Here is a 27,127-nt window from a genome sequence, read left to right as displayed (position 1 = left end):
GTGTGTGTGTGTGTGTGTGTGTGTGTGTGTGTGGAGAGAGAGAGAGAGAGGAGAGAGAGGAGAGAGATTTTTGTTGTTTATGTTGGTGTAGGCATTCTTTTCATTTTTACTTCAATAAAAGGCACAAGGAACCCTGTGTAAGTGCTTACTCTTCCCATCCCTGGCTATTTTACTGGGAATTTCCTTGCTTATTTCTCATCTGTCTAATAGTACTTCTCTCGAAGGCAGATCTAGGGCTAGCTTGCATGAGAATCAACTGATGTGCTTATTAACATAGTTTCCTGTTTCCCACACTACTGATTTATAGTTGCTAGACTTGGACCATCAGAAGCTAAATTTGGAGAAGTTACCTGGCCAAAGATCGAAAGCAACTGTATCTTATTCTGTAGCATTTGATTCAAAGTTCTTTTTTTCTCACTGCATCATCTTTGATTAGTCAACTTCACCATCTCAGAACAGCATACTGATCTCTATATCCTTATCTAATTATTGGTGCTTGTTTATATTGTAGGGCCAACTAATTTATATCTATCACCTGCTGCATGAATTAGACGCACTCAGCTGTTGATGATAAATAAAAACAAACTCAGGCTAATGGAACTCAATAGGAAATTTGTTTTGCTTGTTCCTATAAACCTGTTGCAAAGGACACTATCCTTTATAGTGCTGAAAATTCTTGATGTGGAATAAAAATAATCTTGTTAAACTTTCATTGTCTCCTCTAGGACATGACAGGTCTCTTATTAGTGTTTTAATGGTTCTATTTATCATGTTCTTTATTATGTTGCCTTATTGTTTTTATATATAAGTGAGATCTGCTCGCCACATATTGTACTTTAATATTAAATAAAATGGAGTTTGAGGTCATCTGTTTTTTGCTGGTTACCCATGTCAATGGTCTTTCATGTGTTAAAATTGAGAGTTGAGTTTGTGAGAGTTTTAAAGTTCTTGTGTGCTGTTCTGTTCATGTTTGACAATTTGGTACATAGACTTTCCTATAAGAGGTCTTTCCTACTTCTTCAGTTATCTCTGGGGAAAAAGGGGTTCACTTTATATTTTAATCTTAATAAAGGCCTTCCTGTTTTTTGTCCCTTCTCAGTTATTGGTGGGATAAATACCCATTGGCAACTTGTTATTTAAAATAACTTCCGTCAGTGTTAATTTTCAATACTTAAGGAGTTACCTAATATATGCCATTAAAAAGAGATAATTTTAATACAAAGTTTGATATCCTTGTGAACAAATCACTTACGGAAATGTTAAAAGCAATATGTAAGTGGAAACCATGATAATACAACTATTAGATGAATTTGGAAGATACCGACTTGCTTTGTAATTGAACATTTGTTGGCAAAAACAAAAAGTCCAACAACTGAGTTATTCACAGATTCAAAAACATGCTTTGTTTCAAATAACTCAAAGTGATATGAAGAGGTAAACCTCGGAAAACCCAGAGTGATTTTCATGGTAATGAAGACACTGATGAAGTTTCATATGAAGGTTTGAATAAAGCTGTGTAGTGGCGTATGAACATTGAAAACAATTTTTAAAGTAATGTGATGTTTTTATAATATGTGATATCAAATTTGTATGTATAACTAATCAAGGAGCTACACATTATACGAAGCTGATTTTACATAACTCTATAAGCACTAATACATCCAAATTGGGTTTAAAAATCTCCTACTTTCTTATTAGGACAACCTGTCCTTATATTTGGGCTCATAAAGGATTCCGTATTTTCTTTTTTCCCATCTAGATATAAACATCTTAGGAGTAGAGATCACACTTAAGAACAATGTTACAATGGTAACATTTATATGCGAGGAAAAGTTTAGTGGTTTTATTTCTGCTAATTTCTATTGGCTTGGAGGCTGGATATGTGGCCCAGTAGGTAGAGTGCTTTCCCAGTATATACAAAATTGATTCCCACAACCATGTAGACTGGGTATAGCTGCCTATGCCTGTAACCTAAGCACTGGGAGGTAGAGGAGGAGAGATTAGGAGTTTAAGATCATCCTTGACTGCACTGAAAGTTTGAGGCTAGCCTAGGATACATGAGATATCTCAAAAACAAAAAACAGAACACAGAAAAATAATTCCATTGGCTCAATTGGAGCTTTCTTTTGAAGTTTGTTCAAAGTTCTCATGCTCTATGTAAGGTAGGAGGTATATATTCATATATGTAGACTAATTTGTATCTAATTAAAAACTTTTGGTTTCAGTGGGTTCCTCCAGGAGAGAAGGCGTTCCAGCCCATGTTAATCTCTCTGCATCCTCCATGCTAATGATTGCGATGCAGTACACATCTAATCCAGGTAAGCAGACATCTGAGCAGCTTGACCAATTCCAAAGCAATCACCAGGCAAGTCACTGAATAAATAAGCTTGTGCTCATGTGAGAACTTCTTTTGGTGGGATAGACAACTGGGGAGATGTGTTAGAAAGCAGAATTAAAATAAATTTCTCTTGTCTATTGTTAGTAGTAATCATTAGGTTTGTTAATAATATTTTTAGAATGTTTCAGGATAAAGTTTTAGAAAATTGACTGGAAACTGATAACTATATAAATAGTTAAAAAAATATAGAGCCAGACATGGTGGCACACATCTTTAATCCCAGCACTCAGGAAGCAGAGGCAGGCAGATCTCTGTGGATCAAGGCCAGCCTGGTCTACAAAGCGAATTCCAGGCCAGCTGGGGCTACAGGGACCCCCTATCTCCAAACAAAGAAAGAAAGAAACAAATACAAAGAGAAAAAAAACAAAATCCTGGCATGGTAACTCATGCCTATAATCTCAGCAGTTGGGAGGGCTGAGGAAGTAGGATTGCCATTAGTTCAAGGCCTGCCTGGGAAGTAAAGTAAGATCTTGTCTCATATACATATATACGTCTTATGTACGTTTACATACACCTATTATATATCTTATATTTACTCATACACATTTACAAAACATATTTTGTGAATTGACTGATAAATAAATAAATAATAAATTTTATGTGGATGAGTGTATTGCTTGCATGTATGTGAGTGCTCCTGTGTAGTGCAGTGCTGCAGAGGTTAGAAGTGGTTGTTGAATTCCTCTGGAACTGGAGTTAAGGATGGTTTGTAGCCTCCATGAGTGGGTGTTGGGAATTGAACCAGGGTCTTCTGCAAGAGCAGTCAATGCTTTTAACCACTGAGCTATCTCTCTAGCCCCACATTGACTGAAGTTTTAATTATAGTGAATTTACTCCTCGAATGCCACAGAAATGTCTCTGAACATGTTTTTTCCAAGTTTCAGATTCTTGCCAAAGAATAAATTGATGGGAGAGGCATATATGATTTAAAGGGCTTGAAAGAAAATTAGTGTTCCCCTGTTTGTAAAAGAGAAAACACTTTCCTCATTGTGACTTATCACTTAATATTATGAAATTTATATAAAGTTGAGTAATTGGAGATTGATAATGCATTTTGATTTGGGGGACTCTTAGATCTCTTGTTGTACTGGATGATTTTCCAGTAACTTACTCCATTAGTTTGCATGTCAGTGTAGTTGCAGATGAACTTTGGGGAACTGACTTTAAAAGGAGCTGACTACTGAAGTTATGTCTTAAACTGTGAATTCTGTTTTTATTTTCATTTAATATTCATTTGGAAAGTGAACAAATTTTGTGACATTGTTTTTGGTCTATTTGAGTAGAATAATAATTAAAGTTTTGATTCAAAAACTTTTATTTGAAAATTTTAACACTTCTTAGTTTTAATGCCAGCCTACATGTGTAGTTTTTTTTTGTTGTTGTTGTTATTTGTTTGAGATGGAGTCTTGCTATGTTGCTCAGGCTAATCTGAATTCAATTGATTCTCTAGCCCTGCCTCCCAAGTCACAATCGAAGCGGGTGTTAGCTTTTATCCTTTGTCTTAGTCTACTTGGGCTACTGTAATAAGGCTTGCAAAAATTTATTTCTTAAAGTTCTGGAGGCTGGGAAGTCCAAGATCAAGGTGGATTTCATTGTCTAGCAAAGGCCAACTTCCTGGTTCATAGGTGGCCATGTTTGTGCTGTTTCTTCTCATAGTGGAAGAAGAAAAGTGCTCTCTGGTGCTACTGTTATAAAGGCATTAATCACATTTATAAGGGTGCTGCCTTATAATCTAAGTACCTCCTAAAGACCCTACCCCTTAACATCATCATATTTGGGGCTAAGATCTAACATAATCTTGGGAAACACAAATATTTGATCAATCAGCATTCTACTGTGCCTCCTTAATTTCACATCGTTTTCACATATGAAATACATTCATCCCATCCTGACAATCCTGAAAATGTTAACTCATTCAATTATTAACTCAAAAATCCAAGTTCTGACAGCTCATATAAATATCCTCCAAATCCATGTAAGTAAGATTTGCTCTCCAGCTGTAGTTATGAAATCAAATAAATTATGTGCTTCCAAAACACAACTGTGAGGGCTGGGGGTGTAGCTCAGTGGTGGAGCACGTGCTTAGCTTGGGAAACAGCTCTGATCAAATCCCTAGCACTGCAGAAACAAAAGCAAGCAAGCAAGCAAACAAACAACAAAATACAGTCGTAGGACATAGAGTAGCCATTCCTGTCCAAAAGGGAAAAATAAGAAAGAAGGGGTAATGGTTCCCCAATAAATTTAAAACCAACACTATCAAACCTTATGCTTAAACATAATCTTGGACTTGATGCTCTTCCCCTCGGACCTACTGTGGTAGAGGTCGGTCTGCTCTGCTGCTTCTCTGGGAAGGGTTTCGTCCTAACACTGATTGCACTGCTTCCATTGCTTTAGGCAGTCTTACCTTTGCCACTCTGCTAGGCATTACTTTAGTGGGACCTTTCTATGGTGACTCTCCCAGTGACTTCTCTCTACCTCAGTTCCACCCTCACAGTTTGGGGTTCAGGGCCCATAACTTTACTGGTTATCCTTTGACTCTACAGGGAAGCTTTCAGGTACCCACCCCTTTGTTGGGTACTTTGCATGCTTCTCTGGGGCCAAATAAGCTTCACTTAGGGCAGCTGAGGAATAAAGCATCAGGGTCCAGGAACTACAGAGAGGCTGCAATGTGAGGCCTTCCTGTTGCTGGTGGCCTCTTGGAAGCCGTGCTGGTTTTGGTCCCTTGTATTCAATGCCTGTGATGAGAGAGCTGTTATGATAGTTTCTGAGTTGTCTTTGAGGGTCATTCTTTCCTTGTCTTAGATAGTAGCACTTGACTTCTCTCGTGAGGACTGACTGATGTATTTGTTACTTGCTTGGTTATTCCCTCAGTGGTTTCTCCCTACAGATTTTCTCGTTCTTTAACACAGATAGCTTGGGGATTTTAACTTCTGTTTCCTCTTTGATGAACAATTCTGCATTTGAACCATTTCTTTCTTTTGGAATTTTATTATAAACAGTCAGTGAAAAACCAGGTCACGGGCTGGAGAGATGTCTCAGTGGTTAAGAACACTGACTGTTCTTGCAGAAATCCTGGCAAATCCCAGCACCCACATGGCAGCTGACAACTGTCTGTAACTCAAGATTCCAGGGATCCAACAGGTTCTTCTGTACTCCGCAGGCATTGCACAACACGGGTGCACCTATATACGATCAGGCAATACATGCATACACATAAAATAAAAATAATAAAATATTAAAAAAATCCAGGTCACTCTTGTAGCACACCCCCCATGTAAATACCCCTTTATTATTAATTTTTTATTACCATGTATGTTTTTTTCTTGACTTTTCATTTATTTCATGCAACGCATCTTAATCATATTTAGACCCCTCCCCTGTCTGCACCTGCCCCATATTCCTCCCACTGGTTTTCATGCATTCTTTCCTATATGTTAAAGCCTATCTAGTCAAGTTTGTACCCCTAGAAGTCCCTTGGCGTGAATTCATCCACTGGAGTCTGGTCAAACTTTGTAGTGTCATTCCCTTAAAGAAGACTGGCTCTCCCTCATTCAACAGTGATCACCTGTCAGTAGTTTCTCAGCTAAGGTTGGGCTTCTTACCCATTTTTCCACTTCTATGCTGGATTTTTGTCTGGTTTGAGTTCCCCTGAGTCTTGTGCATGCTGTTACCATTGCTGTAAGTTCATAAGAGCAAGCTCCCAGCAGCCCAAGGTCATGGAAGATAGTGGAATAGGGGATAGAGAGAATATTAATGTATCCCTCAACTCTCACAAGCAAAGATTCCTCTTATAACAGATGGTGATTAGCACAGAAAGCCACAACTGGCCAAAATGTAGAGAATAAGAGATTTCAGAGTGCATGTCTCTGGATAGCACTTCTGTAAGGAATTTCTTTAGCCAAATAGCCAATTTCCTCTCTCATGAGTTCTACCTTCTATAAAATGCTAAGGCATGGACATAATTTGATCAAGTTCTCTGTCACTTTATGACAAGGATGGCTTTTCCTCCAGTTTCCAGTTTTGTTCCCCATTTCTATCTGACATCTCATCAGAATTGCTTTTGCTGTTTTTTTAAAACCAACATTTGTTCATCATACTTTCGAAGTGAAACTTTCTCTAAAACTCTGTTCTTTTCTTCCTAAACCCGCACCAGAATTGCCTTTAAAGGCCCATTCATAGTAATGTTGACTTTTCTAGACTATACCTCAAAACTCAATATATTCATCTACAAATTGTACAATTACCTAATGGCAAAGCTGCTTCCACATTTTTAGGTATTTCTTACAGTAGCACCCCACTTCTGCCTCACTGTGTCTGGGATTATATTAGTTACTCTTCTCATTGTTATGGCAAAATGCCTGACTAAAGCAACTTCAGGAAAGAATGGTTTGTTTTAACTTACAGTTCAAGGGACCATGGCCCATCATGACAGAGAAGGCATGGCAGCAAAAGTGTGAGGCAGCTGGTCACGTGGCACCAACAGGCAGGAAGGGAGACGTGAATGCCGGTGCTCAGCTTATCTTCTCTTTTTATTCGGTCTCAGATTCAATCCCATGAAATAATGCCTTTTATAGTCTTCCCTCCTCAGTGAAACCGCTCTGGTAACACCATCAGAAACACTCAGAGGTTTGTCTCCTAGGTGATTCTAAATCATATGTGGTTGGAAATCAAGATCAGCCGTTACAGGGATACTATAACAAATATCATAACCTGGGTGACTTACATGCAATAAAGACTTATTTCTCATAGTAATGGATGCTAGGAAATTCAAGATCAAGGTTGTTGATAGATTTATTAGTCTGGTAAGGGACCATCTCCTAGTTTGTAGATGAATATATTCGTGCTGTGTTCTCACATGGCAGGAAAGGGAATTCTCTCAACTCTTTTAAAATAAGATCAGTGATCTTGTTCATGGGGGCTCTGCTGTCATGATCTAATCACTTCCTGAAGACCCGCCTCCTAATGTCACATTGGGGATTAGAATTTAACATGTGAATTTGCTATTCTGTCCATAGCATCCTAAGTATGATATCCCTTATGATTATGATGTGAATTTAAGAAATCGTTTATTTATTTTAGTTTTATGTTTATGAGTGTTTTGTCTACATGTATGTATCTGTTTCATGCACTTCCTGCAGAGACCAGATGAGGCCTTTGGATCCCCTGGAACTGAGGTTGGGATGATTGTTAGCCACTGTCTGGGTGCTGGGAACCGAATCTGGGCCATTTGTAAGAGCAGCCAGTGCTCTTAATCTCTGAACCATCTCTCAACTCCTATGATGTGAATTTGGGGCAACCTATATTTTGCATATCATGCTGTTTACCTTAAAAGACCATCAATTCATATTTCTTATATATTATCTTTTGAAATAATTCTTCATTTAGACTCTAGTGAATTAAAGTCTTATCATGAGGATTATGCCCTAATGTTGAGAGACAATAAATAAAAGTGGGTATTTTGATGTTAGATGTATGTGAATTTGTTCCTGAACCTAGGTCTGGCATTTCATCTCATGAAAGACTCAATGTCTGATTGTTGGGGAGAAATAAAAAGGTTTATTCAGTGACCAAAGAATAGAGAAGAGATAACTTTATTGACAGATGAGCTTCTCAATTACAAGGGGGCAGTTATCGATATTGGACAGGAACAATGGTGGACAGAGATAGGGTAATAAAGGGAGGGGTATTCTTGTCTTCTCTGGGAGTAGACAGATCTTCCAGAAACTCAGGTGCCTCTGCTTTTCAGTTTTTTTCATGGTCTGGTAGTTCCAGTCATGGTGGCTGGTCTGTCGCTTTGGTGGGGAGAAAGAGATTAGGTAAGTCCAGGTTAAGTTAACCAATCCTATATTATATTTTGGACAAGGATTTCTCAAATGACAAATATATCCATATATAGAGCTAAGTAGAATCTCACCCAAAGATTAGGGCATAAAAGTGTATAGACACTATGAAGACAGGTGACTAGCCTTTTCACTTGTTCCAGTCACTCCTTGGACACCTGCAGGCCTAAGGGATGAGTCAGTGTTTACCACTATATTGGCCTTCAAGATTCTGAAGAGTAACTCAGGCAACTGTCACTATAACCTCTGTGCTCAAGCATCATCTCCAGAAAACAAGTGGAAACGAATGTATTGCTTAGCTGTGTAATCTCTAAAATCGGGATTTTTTAAATAAAGAGTTACTGAATCTACAGGGTTTATGTAAGTTTTGCTCCAAATTACTAAAGGAGAGAGATTTATCAGGAAGGAACTGTGATTCAGCTTTGACAGACCTAATATTTGAGTTGATTCTGGGGGTTTATGAAGGGCATTTTGTGGGACAGTTTTTTCTTAGTAATGGATTTACATCTGAGCTCACCTGCAAATTAAAAGTTAGTGCAACCTTGAACAAGTTCGTTAATCTTTTTAAGGCCAAATTTCCTCATCTATAAAGTGGGACTACTTTTCTTGCTATACATTAAAATGTTGGTTTTAAAATTAACAGGTTAAGTATATGTATATGTCCGTTGCTTTCTTAGTTTTGCTATATTGACTGGAAATTGTGAATGCTGAATAAATAAAAGTGTAAATTGTTGTAATTTGGCATTTTCTTCTCGGGGTTGAATTGCTAGAAAACTACTGTGATTAGATAAAATTACCTCTGTTGTTTTCAAACCTTCTAAGGGGGGATGTTTATAGGCAACTTTTCATATTAGGTATTGCATTTCTGATCCCAAACTAGTCCTGTGATGTGGAAAACAGTTGGGAAGTGAGGCGGTCATTTTGGGATCAAATACGTGCAAGCCTTTTAACACTGCACTACAAGGACGACATTGTTGTCTTCAAAGTCAAACCTTTTCAATCAAGTTACAAAAAAATCATCGCCTAATATCATAACATTTTAAGTAAGTTTCTGATTTTGTGTTGGGCCATTCCTAGCTATTCTTGCCTACCTGCATAGGTAGGACATGCCTGTGCATCATTCTGCTTAAGTTTTGGCAGCATAGGGGCAGGAGTGGAGAAACAATTGATAGTTTGGCTTTGTAGCTGATTGTATGTCACAAATAGAGAACAGCAGTTGCTCAAGTAACGGGCATTCATTGAGTAATATCTATGTGTAAGGCTCTGAACTAGGTGCTGTAGAAACTACGCAGAAAAGTAAAGTATGGAACTTGTTTTTTAAAAATATTTTATTTACTATTTTTATTTAATGTATGAGTGTATTGCCTGTGCATATGCAAATGCACCTGTGTCATGCAATGCTTAGGGAGGTCAGAAGAGGGTGTTGGATCCCCTGGAACTGGAGTTTTAGATGGTTATTAGCCACCATGTGGGTGCTGGGAATCAAGCCTGGGTCCTCTGCAAGAGCAACCAGTGCTCTTGAGCCATCTCTCTAGCCCCAAGATATGGTACTTGTGGAGGGACTGTACTTAACTGGGAAGATCAGGCATATTCCTATAAATCAGTAATAATGTGGAGTACCCAGGCATGGTGGCCTGGGTACAGGCCACACCTATAATCCCAGCAATAGGGAGGCAGAGGTAGAAGGATCACTGCAAATTTGAGGCCGGCTTGCTGCATAAGTGAATTCCAAGCCAGCCAGGAGCTACATTTTTCAAAACAAAGCAAAACAAAAGTAATAAATGCAGTGTAATATGTGAAAAGCACCAATTAAGTACTATAGGCTGTTATTCATCAGAGGGAGAAGACTGTGGATTGCAATAATCAGGAAATGATTCATGCTACTTAAGCAAAGAAAATATGGATAGAGTTCTGCTTGGCAGGTTAAGTGGGGTTTCCCTTTTTGAAAGGGAAGCAGTTTAAACCGAGGGATTTCTAAGTCTCTACACAGGGCAGGTAGTGGAATACTCTGAATGACGATCATGTAATAGACCCATGCAGAAGAGCAGACCTTGTTTGAGAGAAAGTGTCCTGGGTCATCTGTACTTGAACATTCAGTGGAGGCTCAAGGACAAAGACAATTCAACAAATTGTCACTGCATGTGGAACACTCATTTTGTGAGGCACAGCCTACCTGCCTTCATCTTCTGAAGCTTATCATATGGTTTGGGGAGGAGCAAATACATGAATCAAATAATTAAAAATCAAGTTCCCTTCAAGTACCCTGTGTTACCAGACCCAAAAAAGGAGATTTGGGAGGCTGGAGAGAGATGGCTTAGTGGTTAAGAGTATGTGTACTACTTTTGTACAGGACCAAAGTTTTATTCCTGGCACTTGTCTGGTGCTGCCTGTAACTACCTGTAACTCCCAACTCCAGCTCCAGGCACTCCAACACCTTCTGGCTTCTGTGAGCTTTTGTACCCAAGTACACATACCAACACACAGACACACACAAGTACATATAATAAAAATGCAAAATAAAACAAAGGAGATTTGAATTTATTAAGAATATCAAGGAAGGCTTCTCTGAGAAAGCCACTTCACTCTGAGAACTTAATAATGGGTGTCATTACAAGTTAGGGGAGAGGATAGCGGTTCAGGCAGAGGGATCTTGTGTCTCAAGAGGTAGTCTGGCAAGTTGCTCAGACAGAAAGACTGGTCAAGATGGAACTCTGGGGCTGCCTACCTGGTATGACATGAGACTTGTAGAATTTCCAGAATTTAGAGGCTCTGTTAGGCAGGAAGTTCTGTGTTCATACCAAGTGTAGTAGGAAGCTCTGAAGCTGCTTTGAGTAGGGTGTGTGTGTGTGTGTGTGTGTGTGTGTGTGTGTGTGTGTGTGGCTATGGTTGCATTAGAGAATAGATTGTTAAAGAGCTGTATTCGATGTAGATTGACTAATAAGGAAATCCCTGTGTTTGGCTAGACATGTCAAAGTTAAGTTGAAACTGAGAAATGTACATCTACCTAGAGCTATTTAGCAAATAAAAAGGGTAGGACTTCGTGAGATTGGGTACAGTGGACTTCTGGCTTGCACTGACTGAACACATAGTGATATTTAGTGATAAAGGAGGCACTGGGGAAGATCTGGCTTTGTAGATATGTTAATTACTTTTCTCCTTGCTATGACAGGCTATCTGACAAAAGAAACTTTTGTTTTGGGGGCTGATCATGTCATATCTACAGTCAGGAATCAAACATGCTGAGCGGAGCTGCTCAGTTGATTTTCTTCCTTTTTCCTTTTTATTCTAATTCTGGAATTTTAGCCGTGATACGGGACCACCCACATTCTGGGTGGTGATTACCTCCTCAGTTAAACTTCTCTGGAAATGCCCTCACAGACACACTCAGAGGTATGATTCTAAAGTTAGTCAAGTTGACAATGGAGAAGAAGCGTTACTGGAGGGAAGATCATAAGATCTGTTTTGAACATGCTGTGTTCAAGGTGCCTTTGAGACATTGAAGAGGAAATGGTAATTAGGTAGTTTTGTTATGGGTGGGTCTGGCATGAAGAACAGAACACTGGACTTGAGTTAATGAACTTTGAGCCTCTACAAAAATGTCCAGTGATCTTTATCATACCACAGGTAGGTTGTTACTATAGTTGTGTATGAGATTACTTAGGAGAAAGCGTAGGATAAAAGATGGAGGGGTGCTATGACCAGGCTTCAGGAAACCCTCCAAACAGTGGACCAATGGGAGAGAATGAATTTGCTGAAGAGGTTTAGAGACCGTGCCTGTTTAGCTGATTGCGGGTGCTTTAAACTACAAGCATGTTTGCAGTTCACTCAACAGGAAGTTTATTTATTTATTTTTTTGGTCTTTTTGAGACAAGGTCTCTCTGTTGTCCCAGCTGACCCGGAGCTCACTATGTAGATCAGGCTGGCCTTGAACTCACAGAGATCCACCTACCTCTGCCTCCCAAGTGCTGGGATTAGAGGCATGTGCCACCACATCCTGCCCTCAGCAGAAAGTCTTAACTATAGCCCTACTGTATCAGATGGCTGAGCTAGCATCCTGTTTCTCTTGGACTTCCCTCATGTTTGCACAATGGCTGTCACAGTGGAGGTTATTGTATCTTCACACAAACAACATCTGAAAGCAAATTGGTCAGAGCCATTAAACTCATCACAAGTTTAAGGCCAGTATGGACTATATAGTGAGTTCCAGACCATCCTGAACTGCAGGGTGAGACCCTGTCTCAGAAAAAAAAAGGTTAAAGTTCCAAAAGGTCACAGAGAAAAGTAAACGCCTCAGAACCTCTCCAGCAGGTTTCTCAGCTAGAAATATGTCCCATGGCTACTCCTAGCTTCAGTGGGGTCTGAGAAAGCCTGTGCTTTGGCAAATGTCTGGGAAGAAAAGGCACTCACTATTGCCAGCAGTTGAGTAGCAACAGTGGTGCTCACTACAGGTGACAGGGGAGGGTCATGTCATATGAAGCCACAAGAAGAGAGAGTTTTTTAAAAAAGGAGACTGGTCAACAGTACTGAATGCTTTTGAAAAGCCACATAAAATTCAGACTGAAAAATGTTCATGGGATTTGAATGAAAGAGGTCACTGGTGAGTAAAGTAAGGCCAAATTCACTGTCTGAATATTATGGGGGTAACCCACTGCTTTCTGATTAGATTTAAGACACACTCCGCAAGAGGAAACACATGCCTGGCACTGTAAACTGGCCAAGAAAAAATGGTTGTGGAGCTCACAGACCCAAGTTGTGAACCTTCTACTGTTATTCTGCCAAATGGACACAGCATCGAACTGTCCTCTAAGTTTGTATCTGTATAATTAGTGCAGCTCCCAGACCGCATCAGAGGTTTCTTTGTGCAGTGGCGATAGTTAACTCAGAAACTCACAAATCATCAAAGTGTCAAGAATGAGTATCAGTGGAGTGCTCAGCCACAAAATGGGACAACTATCTATATCACCCCCAGTGCTGGGTAGTTTCAGTTGTCAACTTGACACACCTGGGTGGAGGGAACCTCAATTGAGGAATTTCCTCCATTGGATTGGCCTGTGGCCATGTCTGTGGGCCATTTTTGTGATTGTTCAGTGATTTGAGAGGGCCCAGCCCACTGTGGGTGGTACTACCCCTGGGCAGCTGGTCTTACTTTGTATAAAAGTAGGCTGAGCACAGGCCAGAGGAGCAAGCCAGTAAGCAGCATCCTGCCACGGTCTGTACTCTAGGTTCCTTCCTTTGATGATGAACTGTGAGCTGTAGGCCAAATAAACCCTTTCCTCCCCATGATAATTTGGGTCAGTGTTTTTATCACAGTAGTAGAAAGTAACCCAAGGCTTGAGGACCATCTTGGAAGAGGGAAGCTGAAAATTCTAAGAGCCAGAGGTCAGGGAGAATTGACTGAAATGGTGTGTAATAGACATGACAGGACCACTGCACTCATGAGCTCACAGCAGCAGCAGTTGCCTGCACAAGATCAAGTCAGCACGGAGTGGGGAGGGGCTCAAGAGCCCCCACACATAACTGAGGAACTATGGACCGTTGGTGGCTTCTGGGGAAGGAAAAGCCAGTTTTCTTTAAGGGCATGGGCCCTGGAAAGTTAACCATGCACCTGTGGATGGCCCATACCCATAAGTATATGGGCAGCACAAATTGGACCCAGTAAGTTGTTTAAAAAAATAAAAGAACATGAAGTTGGGAGGGGATGAGGAGATGGGAGGTGGGTTTGGGAGGAGTTAGGGAAGAGTAGGGGATTAACATGATCAAAGTACATTGTAAGAAAATTTCAGAGTTAATAAAAATATTATATTTTAAAAACAAACCAAAAGAATAAATTCCCTATAACTGAGGCTCAGTTCTAGCCAGTATGAGCTGAGCCTGAAGCTGCTGGGGGGCCTCTGAGGTATGCTTTTTTCTATCAATTGTTGCTCAGTTAGTAAAATTGTTGTTGTATTCCGTTAAACTATCAGTTGCTATTTGTTCAGCCTTAGGGAAACAGAAAAGTAAGCCTTAGTTTCCTAACTGCAGCATGTCGTTTGTGAGATCACAGTACCTGACGGAATTAATCCTGGATAAACGTAAGCTTTTTTTTTGAGACAGGGTCTCCCTGTAGCCCTAGTTAGCCTGGCCTGGAACTCACTATGTAGATCAAGCTGGTCTTGAACTCATAGAGATCCACTTGCCTCCCAAGTGCTGGGATAAAAGGCGTGGGCCACCATACCCAGCTAAACACGAGTTTTTATTATGCTCTCTGGCTAGGATTTTTTCCCCTTCTAGTGTAGCTCTTAGTTGCATTGATCCAAGTTTATACTATAGGAGTATAATTGCTAGAGACTTTTTAAAAAATTTCCTTTGTTAATGCAATGTATCAAATATTTCTCAAGGACAGTAGAATAAAGCTTGATAAAGTCAAGAGCTTGATAGAGCTTGATAAAGTTAAGAGCTTGACTGTTTAAAAAAGTATTGATAAATACTTTATAATTTAGCAGTTAAAGGAAAACTGATGCTAAAGTAGTTTGTTATATCTCAGAGGATGATTTTCTGGTATTTAAATTTCATTACAGATTGTATTTTCCTCCTTACAGTGTATCATTGTCAATTATTGGAATGCCTCATGAAATATAAGCAAGAAGTGTGGAAAGTAAGTTTGACCCATATTCACTAACTTCATTTATATAATATATTAACAATTATAACTTGTTTAGATAAAATTTATACATGCCCTACTTTGATGTGGCAAACCAATACTTGTCATTTTTTAAACTGTTAAATGTCATTTAGAACAGAAATAAAGCTTGAAGAACATAGTGTCTTGATAGAGTAATTAAATGTATCTTATTCTTGGAGTTAGGCAAATATATTGTGTGAAAAGTTTTTTTTTATTTGAAGCTGCTTGAGAATCTCCTTTTTTCAAATAGGAGATGGGAGTTGTTAAGAAATGTGATTAAGAAAATATTTCAGGGGGTGGCCAGAGAGGTGGCTCAGTGATTAAGAGCACTGGCTGTTCTTGTAGAAGACCCAAGTTTGAGTGCTAGTACCCACATGGCAGCTAACAACCATACATAACTCCAGTTCCAGGGGATCCGACAGCCTCTTCTCTCCTCTGAGAGCACTACATGACATAGGTGCACTAACACACATGCAGACAATACACTCATACACATAAAATAAAAAAACGACAAAAAAGAAAATATATTTTAAAATGTAGTGTTTGACACTACAAGGCTGAGTGTGGTGACGCACACCTTTGATCCCTGCAGTCAAGAAGCAGAGGCAGGTTGCTATCTATGAGATCAAGGCTAGTTGGTCTACACAGTGAGTTCCAGGCCAGCTGGGGCTACAAGGAGAGAGACACTGTTTCCAAAACAACAAACAAACAAACAAACAAGCAAACAAAACAGTGTTTGGCATAGGGTATATGCTATTGTAAAAATCTTTCTTTAATGCAACTCTGATTTGTTAACATACAGAAACCTTTGAACTCTCCCTGGAGGAGAGAGTTCATTCACAGAAGGGCATATACACATAACTAAGTAATAAAAACAATGTGCTTATGTAATCCAGTCTTTAAAGTACACCTGGCTGATGGGATTCAGGGAAATTACTGACCTTAGCCTCTCAATTACAATTTTGTCTGCTTTGGTAATATCAAATGAGTGATCTTTTTTTTTTAATTGGTGTTTATCTTATTGGTGTTGCTAAGTCCAAATACTTTCCTGCTTCCTTTAGGATCTTTTGTATGTGATTGCATACGGGCCTTCACAGGTGAAACCTCCAGCAGTTCAGATGCTTTTCCACTACTGGCCCAATTTAAAACCTCCTGGGGCAATAAGCGAGTACAGGGGGTTGCAGTACACAGGTAAGAGGAGTCTGTGATAGCCCATGTTCCTTTCTCTTGTGCCACGTGTCTCTCATCTTGTCTTACTAGATTATCTTTGCTGTGCTTTTAGACCTTGTCACAAACCTTTCTGAAACCAGGTTTAAAAAGAGACCAATTAGCCAGGTTCAGTGTCCCAGCTGTTAGGAGAGGTTGAGACAGAGAGATCCATTTGAGTCCAGGAATCTGGGGCCAGGCTGGGCAACATAATTAGACCCCGTATCTTAAAAACATTACCTAATAGCCGGGTGTGATAGTGTGTGCCTGTAGTAATCCCAACACTTGGGAGATGGAGGCAGGAGGATCAGGAGGATCAGAAGTTATGTCAGTCTTGAGCACATACCAGATTTGAAGCCATCCTGGATTACATGAGAACCTGTTTCAAAACAAAACAAAATAAACAATAAAAGCAAAACAAAATCATTCATTAAAACAAGTTAAAATATTTATGACACCATAGCAAATTGCCTGTGTCTCAGTCCCAGCTGCTCTCCAAACGGCTGCCCTCTTAGCCATTGCTGAGATTAATCAGAGTCAAACCTTTGCTGAGATTAATCAGAGTAAAATCACTGCTGAGAGTAAGGCTGTAGATTTGCTTATTATCTAGCAAAAGCCTCGATTGCTTAATTCTGTTCTGATTGAAGCTTGGAAACATTTTCAGCATTTGCCCATGCACTAAATTTATGCATTAAATAACAATTAAATGACCCCGATAGTCAGGAAGAGTCCACAATTGAAGAGTCTCAGTATAATAAATCACGACTAGTAAACAGTATCTTTAACTGTAATGACACAGCTGGACATGGTGGCCGACTCCTTTAATCCCAGTATCTGGCAGGCTGAGGCAAGAGTTTCCCGAGTTTGAGGCTAGCCTGTGCTACATAGAGAATTCTAAGCCAGGGTGGGTTACATGAAACCCTGTCTCAAAAAAAAAAAAAAAAAAAAAAAGTGGCAGATGTCTATCAACAGACTTTCAAAAAAGGCAGATGGACAGACAACAGACTATCCAAGGTCCTAGACTGCTGCTTATATGTTATAAAATAAATGAAATCTGTATAACTAATGTAGTTATGATACTCATATCTTCCTCCCCTCAGCAGTATTCATATTTTTCTGATAATGAGAGAGGTGGATATTTTTGCAAGGTTGGCCTTTATTCAAGCGATTGTGAGATTGTATGCTACTGTTCTGAGAGTTTACTTATCTCTTGGCATCATTTTTCTTTTCAAAGGTGATTTGAGGTGGTTCTAAGGGGATTATATTCCAAATGAAAGATTTAAAACCAGATGTTAGTGATAGTACGAAGTACTAACTTGGTATTTGGGCTTTTGCTAGCCCTTGGAGGGCTTATTTCACCAAGAATAATAAGTGGCAACAATAATATTAATAAACCAATGAAGGTAAGCAGAAAAAATTTAAAGTTGGAAATTGCTATTTTTGATATTTCCTATCCTGGATAGTAGAAAATGTTTCATTGTTGCTAAATGAATAGCTTGGCTGTAAAATCAGTAAAATCCATCTGATACATTGGTAGAGTAAACGGTAAAACAACTGAAATACTTGACACCAACCCTTTCCTATTAGGTCCCTGAAATAAGCACTTATGTGCCGTTTGAACGGGTAATCAATAGCAAATTAAATTTACTTATAGGATAAGTATTTGATGAGAAAACTGTATTTTTTATTAGTATAGGAACCAATACAAAACCAGACCTCCTGGAACTTAGTACAGTCTACACATGGATTAATTAATTAATTTACATAAGTACATTTATTAATTTTACATAATTTATTTTATTCAACAAACACGGAATGTCCACTGTTGGCACTGTACAGACATTGTTCTGTGTACTGATGGTAGAATAGGGATCAAAACAGGCTAAAATCATTAACATCCTGGAGTTTATGTGCTAGTTTGGGGGGAAAGATCCAGATATTTTTTTAAGTAGAGGTACTAGGGCTAAGGTAGGGCAAATGCAGAGGTCTGTGAGAAAACATGAGGGGGTTGCCTACCTCGTTGTGAAGGTAGGCAAGTTTGGGGAAGAGGCATTTATTTGTTAATGAAGGCTCTCAATTGAGTAAAGTTTGAAGCTGATAACTGAAAGGCACATAATGAGGCATCATAAGGAGAGGGAACCATGAATGGCTAAAACCTGAGTTTAAGGTAGAAGGAACTGCCTACAGGGTTTGCAAGGTAGATGCAAAAGACAAGTTGGTAGTATTGAGGAACTGGAAAATTCAAATGCAGTTAGACACTAGAGGGAGGGAGCTGACAGTGCCTGTGAAGGATGGAATTTGATTCTAACAGCAAAGGCATTCCAAGTGCAGGTTTTGAATGGAGAAGCCACTTGATGAGACTTGTTATCCAGAGCATCCCACAATCCTTAAACACTGATAGCCACTTCTACTTACTCTTGTAGGTGACTATAACTTCTAGCAAGGACCAACCATCCAGTCTTTCCTAAAATTAGTTCAGCATTTTAATGCTAAGATCAGAGCCTGTTGGACTATCTTGTTCTCTTGGACTATCTGATGGAAAGGTGGCTGTCTAAGGATATCCATTCTTCAGTCTGTCCTTGTAATCAGATGTCTGTGCTTCCATCCATTTACCACTGAGTCCTAAAATGCCTGCTACTTGTCAGGTACCATCCTAGGCACTGATAAGTAGCTCTCTTAGAATTCCCATTCTAATAAACCACGAGGGAGACAAATGGTCATAGAGAAAAACTAATGGTTCTGGTCTGTTATTGATGTTTTTCTGGCATGAGCTGCTTGTCTGGCATTGTTTTTGCTACTTAGGAACTTATCTAATTCTTTAGTCTTCTGTTACCATTGCTATAAGTTCCTGTGAGTAACTGACCAGCTGTCTGGAAAACTCTTTTTTCTTGTGGTCATCCACCTCCTCAGGCTCTTGCAATCTTTCCACCCTCTCTTCCACAATGATCCCTGAGCCTTGGGAGGCAGAAGTTTGATTGTAGGTGTCCTATTCAGGGCTAAGCAGTCTGCTATGTTTATGGCCTACACAGAGATTTTCTCAGTCTTCACAAACGCCTTCAATTCTTTAGGTAATAATGCAGCAGAGTTGATTAGCATGCCCACATCCTACAGAGAATGCAGTAAGCACACAAGCTTAAATTTAAACTAATGTTTCTACTTTAACGACATGGTCTCACTTTTTCACAGTGTAGTTCTTTAATAAAATTTCAGCTAGAAGCATTAAAATCTTTCTGTAGTGTCTGCTTTAATGAAAGACAGCCAAAGCATATCGTCAGCAGCTAGATGTGCTTGAAATCCCAAGTATTTTTAGCCTTAAAAATTGGGTGCAGTCACATACATGCAGGCAATACACTCATACACATAAAATAAAAATAATAAAATATCTAAGAAATTATATAGGGACTTATTTAGGATTTTATGGGCTTGGAAGCACAAAGATAAATTTTTAAAAAACATTTTATTTATTATTTTTATTTTATGTGTATGAATGTTTTGCCTGCATGGATGTTAAGTACGCCACATGCTTGTAATGCCAGTGGAGGCCAGAAGAGGGTATTGGATCCCCTGGAAATGGAGTTATGGACTGTTAGCTGCTGTGTGGGTGCTGGGAATCAAACCTGGGTCCTCTAGAAGAACAGCAAGTGTTTTTGACTGCTGAGCCATCTCTCCAGCCCCAATAAGGTTTTTTTTTTTTTTTTTTTTTTTTTAGGGATAAGTAAATTTTTGTGTTTTCTAGTAGTTTATTTCATTTTTAAAAAGCATGTCTTTTAGCCAGGTGTGGTGGTGCATGCCTGTAGTCCCAGCACTTGGGAGGCAGAGGCAGTGATCTCTGTGAGTTCAAGGCCAGCCTGGTCTACATAGTGAGTTCCGGGACAGCTGGGGCTACAGGGAGACCCTGCTTCAAAAAGCCAAAAAAAAAAAAAAAAAAGTATGCCCTTTTAATAAAATGAAAATTTGCTTATGAAAATTATATCAACATGTAAGAAGGAAAAAACAAACTACAATTCCCAAATAATGGCTGCCAACACTTTGGTACACTTCCTCTGTTTCTTGGATGCAAATTTTAAAGATCACATTGTATATGATTATACAAGGTTATTCCTATTTACTTATTTATTTTTTATTGTGTGTGTGTGTGTGTGTGTGTGTGTGTGTGTGTGAGAGAGAGAGAGAGAGAGAGAGAGAGATTATAGTGTCTGAGTATGCACATGTGTATGTTTAGTGAATTCCTTTATCACTGTCCACCTTGTTTTTTGAGACAGGCTCTCCCACTGAGCCTGGACGTCACTGATTAATTAGACTGGCCAGCCAGCAAGCTGCTGAGATCCTCCTGACTTTGTCTCCGAGCACTGAGGTTACAGATGCACGCAGCCATGCCCAACTTTTTACATTCGTGTTGGGGATACAAACTCGGGTCTTTATGCTTGTGCAGCAAGCACTTTGCTGAATAAACCACTCTTCCCCCAAGCTGCTCCCACGCCTTTATTAGAAAAATTTTGGATACAGAAACATTGAAGGAATATTATGAACATACAAAGCTTTAGTAATTATTATTAATTCATTGTAGTTTATGCATACATGTATATAAATTATGCCTTGCTATTAAACACAGCATTGGAATACTTACGGTTCATGTGAGGAAGGCTAAACAATGAGGATTTGATATTCTACAGTTTATGCTATGCGTCAAAAACTATTAAAATTATTGTAATGATTTTGGTCTCAAATATGAATCTTAAGGATGTAAAAGGCTATCTCACATTTTCATAGGACTCTCATGCATATGTTTGTAGATAAGGTGCTTGCCTTCCAAAAGAAGATTCAAAAATTATAACAAGTTTCTTGACAGTGAAGATAACCATTAGGCCATTCTGTAAAGCTCAGCTTCTATACAGTTGAAAGAAATTTTACAGCATACAGAATAGTAAATAACTTAGCCTTTGTAGCAAATAACAACACCAATTGTTGTTCAATTTCTGTCTAAGTATGGGGCAAACGGTGTGGCGTAAGGTCCACATGTCCAAGACAGAGGACAGCTAAAGACAGTTAGCTGGAGCTACAGGGTTAAACTTGCTCTAGGCGGCTACCAATACCAAGTTCCATGTTAGTAGGTTTGCACTTTGAGTTATATGAGTCCAAGAAGGTTTGCCAGCCTTTTCTGTCGTAACTTCTCCATCGTTAAGTTCTTACTTCTCTTTCACTGTCATTATTTCATATTTCCACAATTTAAATGTTGATGCAGTATACATATGCAGAAAACACAGATGACAAATGTGTGTGGAGGGTCTCCCATCATGTGTTCCCTCAGTGATTTCCTCCTCTTTCCTCCAGCATCAGAGCTTAGTCCTGCTTGAGTTTGAACTTTAAAAAAGTGGGAGTATCCATTGCTTTTGTGTGTCAGTATGCATGTGTGTGTATGTGTGTACACGTATGTGAGCATGTGTGTGTATGCATGGGTGCCTATGTGTATTATCTGTGTGCTGAGGATAACTTTTTTGTTCATTTTTATTGCTATATATAGTCGGTCTATCAGATGAATGTGCCATAATTTTCCCGTTTTTCCTACTTTTAAGAGATATTTGGGTTATTCCTAATTTGGGACTGTTATAAACAATGCTGTTCTGAATGTTCTTCTGTATGTCTTTGGTACAAACTACCTAACCTTTGTTGGATATATTTTCAGAATTGAACTTCTGGGATAAGGGTACACATATACCCAATTTTAATGGATAATGGCAAACAACTTTCCCATATGGATATATTAATTCATGCTTCTATTAGCAGTATGTGAGGCTTATTTGTGCCTTACATTCTACATACAGAGAAATACTTTGTTTTGTTAGTTAAAAGACATTAGCCATTTTGAAAGATGTGTAGAAATATCTTATTGTGGTTTATAATTTTCCTTTCCCTGGTTACTAATGAAGTTGAATAGTTTTTCATGTTTACCAGTCATTTGTTTATCCTCTTAATCTTTTTAAGTTATATATCTTGCAAGTATGCTTTCTTATTTTTAACTCTCTTAATGATGTCTTTTGATCAGTTAAAGTTCTCATTAAAATTTGTATTACATTTTATTTGTATTTTCACATACACATGTATGTATATATATATATATATGTATGTATGTATGTATGTATGTGGGTATATGCATGCCATAGCATGCAGGTGGAGGCCAGAGGACAACTTGCAGGAGTCCGTTCTCTCCTTGTGGGATGTGGGTCCAGGGATTGAACTCAGGTCCTCAGGTTTGGCAGCAGTTGTCTTTATCTGCTGAGCTGTCTCACTGGCCCTGAGGTATTTTTTTTTTTTTAACGTATATGAGTGTATTGCCTGTATGTGTGTGAGTGCACCTATGTTGTGCAATGCTCATGGAGGTCAGAAGAAGGCGTCAGGTCCCCTGGAACTGGAATTACTGATGGTTGTTAGCTCCCATGTGGGTGCTGGGAATCAAATCCAGGTCCTCTGTAAGAGCAGCCAGTACTCTTAACCACTGGCTGTCGCTCCTGCCCCAAGGTTCTTTTTTTCTTTTTCTTTTTTTATTAATGCAATCAGACTAACAAGATTTTCTTTATATATATTTTTATATTCTAAGAATGTCTTTCCTTATACTGAAACTGTTGTTTTGCTATCTTCTATTATCTGGTTTTATCCTTCAGTTGTACCTGGAATTAATTTTTCTGAATGGTATGGAGTGATTTTTGTCTCTCCCCCAGCCTTAGTGCTAGCCAGTTCTCTAAAGCATCATGTATTGAAAATATCGTCCTTCCCTTACTACCCTGCAATGCCATTTTTGTCTTAAATCAGGTGATGCTTTAAGGATGGCACCATCTCTGAATTCTCTGTTCTCTTTACCTTTTCTCATTCCTTCATCTTCCTCCAAGATACCTTCCGTAACTCTTACTCTTTGCTAAATAAAGACTTGCCAAGTTAGAACACAAACATCCCAACTGCTAGAATTTGGATTGAGATTGCCTTCAATTTATTTTCAGATAATTGTGAAAATTTGGGGAACAATATATATTCATAGTACTGCATATTCCATTTTCTAATCCTTTGTTGCTAGTATGTAAACATATAATTAATTTTGGCACATTGATTTTGTATGCAGCGACCTTGCTAAGTCACTTTTTAATTCTAATGATTTATTGTGATAGCTTTGTTAAAATTCTTTTGTGTACAGCTATATCACTATTGAACAATAAAGTGTAATACTTCCTTTCCAATCTATAGGCTTTTAAGTCTTCTTTTTCATATGTGATTTGAAATTAGTGGTGTTAGCTGTAAGAGGGGGTTCACTATGGCATTTATATACATGCTTAGAATGACAGCTCTTATTTTTATTTCCTTACCTATTAGAGTTCTATCAAAGTTACTGCTTATCCTTAGAGTTTGAAATGTTTTGCCCATGTTTTCTTGTAGTAATTTCAAAATTTTAAGCCTTACGTTAAGGTCTTTGATTGATTTTTAGTTGATTTTTGTACAGATAAGAAATAAGGATCTCGTTTCAGCCTTTACACGTATATATCCTCTTTTCCCAACATCACTCATTAAAGGGGATCTCTTTATCCAATGAATGTTTTTGGTAGCTTTGTCCAGAATGAAGGACTGTGGCTGCCTGGGATGAATCCTGGATCTTCTATGCTATTCACTGTGTTTGTGTCAGTACCCTGTAGCCTTTGTTACTGGGCTCTGTAGTATAGTTTGAAATCAGGTATTATGATACCTCCGGTATTATTCTTTTAATTCAGGATTGCTTTGGCAATTTGGTCTTTGTGTTTCCATATGAATTTTAGGATTTTTTTTCTAGTTCTATGAGGAATGTCATTAGAACTTTGATGGAGATTGCATTGAGTTTTGTATCACTTTTGATAATATGACCATTTGCACAGTCTTTATTTTCCTGTCTTTATTTTCCTGACCCGTGAACATGCACGATCTTTCCATTTTTAAAAATGTCTTATATGATATCTTTCTTCAGTGTTTTATAGTTTTTCTTACCGAGGGCTGTCACATCTTCGGTTAAGTCAGCACCTTGCCTATGTATTTTATTTTTAAAGATTAAATTTTTCTATTTGTGTGTGTGTGTGTGTGTGTGTGTGTGTGTATGTGTATGCATATATCACATATGTGTGGATACTTGCGGAGGTCAGAAGAGGGTGTCAGATCCCCCTGGAGCTGGAGTTGTAGTTTCTTGTGAGCCTCCTGATGTGGGTGTTGAAAACTGAGCCTGGGTCTTCTGGAAGAGCAGCGCATCCTCGTAACCACTGACCATCTCTCCAGCTCCATGTTTTCTTTTACTTTTAGGAGCTGTTGTGACTAGCACTGTTCCAGACTTCTTTTTATAAGAGTTCATTTCTGGTGTATAAAACTACTATTGATTTAAAAAAATGTTTATTTTTGAATCCTACTATTTTTCTCAAAGTATATGTCAGATTGAAGTTCTTTTCTGATGAAATTGTTTTTTTAAAGTATAGGATTAAATTTATCATCTGCAAATAGGTATAATTTAGCTTCTTCCCTCCTCTTTGTAACCCTTTCATTTCTTCTTCTTTCCTTATCTCTCTGGCTAAGATCGTACGCACTATAAGTCTTACCTTGCTTCTGAGTTTAGATGAAATGTTTTAGTTGTCCCTGTGTGGTGTTAGTTGTAGCTCTCTTGTATATGTCCTTAATTATGTGGAGATATGATCCTTCTGTTCCTATTTTCCTCAGAGTTCTTAATCCTGAAGGAGTGTTGGATTTTGTAAAGACTTTTCTGTATATATTGAGATGATTTTATGATTCTTTTCTTTCCTTCCTTATCATACTGACTTAACCCTAACACTAACCTGTGCTGTACAGATTTCCAAGTTTCTACATGGCTTCTTGTTTGACCTTAGATAATTTATACGGATTGTCTATAGCTATATTCGATTTTCAGCTAACATATTTTGTATTATATTACATAATATGCATGAATTTATTTTTGTGTGTGTACATGTGTGCACCAGGGCCAGAAGTTGATGTTGGGTTCTTCAGTTGTTTCTCTACCTTGTTTTTGAGACAGTGTCTCTCAACTAACCTGGAGCTCTCTAATTCAGCTGGACTGACTAGCTATCAAGCCCCAGGGATCTGCTTGACTCTCCTTTCCCAGTGCTAGGGTTACAGGCATGTGCAGCCAGGCTCAGCTTTTTTATGTGGGTGCTGGGGATCTGAACTCAGGTCCTTATGCCTAGGAGGCAAGCACTATTTACTGGTCCATCTCCACAGTCCCTCGTCATTTATATTTTTGATACTTTCTTTTAGGACTGAGCATATAGTTATTTCTGTAAAAGTTTCTGTGTATTTAAAACAACTTGCACAGAGTTCTATATAAAATGAACCAGATTTGTTAATGGTCTGGTTCACATCACTTATATTGTTATTGCTTTTTGTTTACTTATCAGTTACCAAGAGTGAAGTGCTAAAATATCTTACTGGGATGGCTGTTTGTCTGATTCCTCTCTGTAGTTCTGAGTCTATTCACTGTTTATATTTTGACATGGTATTGGTAGGTATATACAAATTTAAAATGCAGTCTCTTCCAAGTGAATTGAAAGTTTTACCATTTTAAAATGAATGTTTTTATTTTTTATAATTTATTTTAGTTTAAATCTGCTTTGCTACAAACTAATATACCTACATAGACTTTCAAGTATTTGTAGGGTATAATTTTTCCCATTCTTTATTTTCACCTTTTTATGTTCTTGTATAAAAAGATGGCCAGCTTTCTCCAGGGATTCCCTGTCTCTGCTTTCTGACTGCTGGGATTTCAGGTGGGCAGCTACACCACTCACCTGGTACTTACGTGGGTTGTGGGGATCTGAGAACTCTAGTCCTCAAGCTTATGTGGCAAGGGCTTTAGCCACTCAGCCATCTCCCCAGTCAGGGATGGAATTTTTTTTGGGGGGTCTTTTTGAGACAGGGTCTCCCTGTAGCCCCAGCTTTCCTGGAACTCACTATGTAGAGCAGGCTGGCCTCCATCTTGCAGAGATCCACCCGATTCTGCCTCCTGAGTGCTGAGATTAAAGGTGTGTTGCACCACACCCAGCTAAAATAATATGCTGTTATATCTCCTTTAATGCTGTTCTACTGGGGAAATTTTTTCTTTGTGATTATCTGAAAATGTCACTGTCTTGACCTTATTGATTGATTGTTTGTTTGAGAGAGGTTCGTACTCTGCAGCTCAGAGTGGCCTGGAGCTGGATATCTTCCTGCCTCACGCTCCGCGGTGCTGGTTTTACAGATGGATACCACCTCGCCTTGCTTTTGCCTTTATTTCTTAAAGATGATTTCTGTGTGTATATAATTCTAGACTGGTAATCATTTTATTTATGTATTTTGAAGATATTAATGAAATTTTCATTTTTGTTGCCGCTCTTAGATGTAAACTGTTGATTATTCTATTTAAAGCTAAACTGACTTTTTATTATGCTTTTTTGACTAAGTTATATTATTTCTACTTATCTTTAAAAATTTTACCTATTATTTATTATTTTATGTGTATGAGTGTATTGCCTGCTTGATGTAAGTGTGCTGTGTCATACAATGCCTGCGGGGGTCAGAAGAGTGTGTCAAATTCCCCTGGAATTGGAGTTATGGACAGTTGTTAGCTGCGGTGTGAGTGTTGGGAATTGAACCCAGGTCCTCTGCAAGAGGAGTCAGTGCTTTTAACCACTGAGCCAACTCTCCAGCCTGTTTTTTCAGAGGGGTTCATATGACTTCTCTACCTGAGACTTGATGTCTTGTCAGTTTTAGAAAATTGTCAGGCATTATCTTGGTTTTTTTAATATTAGTACCTAATGAAGATAAGTTTTATATATATAAGACACACAAGTATCAAGGGTAGTGCTGCATTATTTATGGCCAATATAATGCTCTTTTACTACCACTCAGGTAAAGAGAGAAGAATGTTTCTATCATCCCAGAAGATAATGGGATTTCCTTTCAAATCAACACAGCTATCTTGTCCTCTCAGTCAATCACTTATATGGTTTTTAT

General features: G+C 38.6%; 1 protein-coding gene across 15 annotated transcripts in view; it reads left to right on the top strand.

Annotated features, from left to right (window-relative positions):
• Positions 1 to 27,127, top strand: part of Unc79 (unc-79 homolog, NALCN channel complex subunit) — a 246,476-nt gene that overhangs the window by 20,281 nt on the left and 199,068 nt on the right. For all 15 annotated transcript variants that reach the window (XM_008821707.1, XM_008821708.1, XM_008821704.1 and 12 more), the window contains 3 exons: positions 2,226 to 2,318; positions 14,817 to 14,872; positions 15,961 to 16,090. In XM_008821707.1, the coding sequence (XP_008819929.1) occupies positions 2,226 to 2,318; positions 14,817 to 14,872; positions 15,961 to 16,090 (279 nt within the window). The remainder of the gene's footprint in view (positions 1 to 2,225; positions 2,319 to 14,816; positions 14,873 to 15,960; positions 16,091 to 27,127) is intronic.

The sequence above is a fragment of the Nannospalax galili genome, unplaced genomic scaffold (genome assembly GCF_000622305.1).
Source record: "Nannospalax galili isolate Female #2095 unplaced genomic scaffold, S.galili_v1.0 scaffold107, whole genome shotgun sequence".
Classification (NCBI taxonomy): domain Eukaryota; kingdom Metazoa; phylum Chordata; class Mammalia; order Rodentia; family Spalacidae; genus Nannospalax; species Nannospalax galili.
This window is presented reverse-complemented; position numbering and strand designations above follow the sequence as displayed.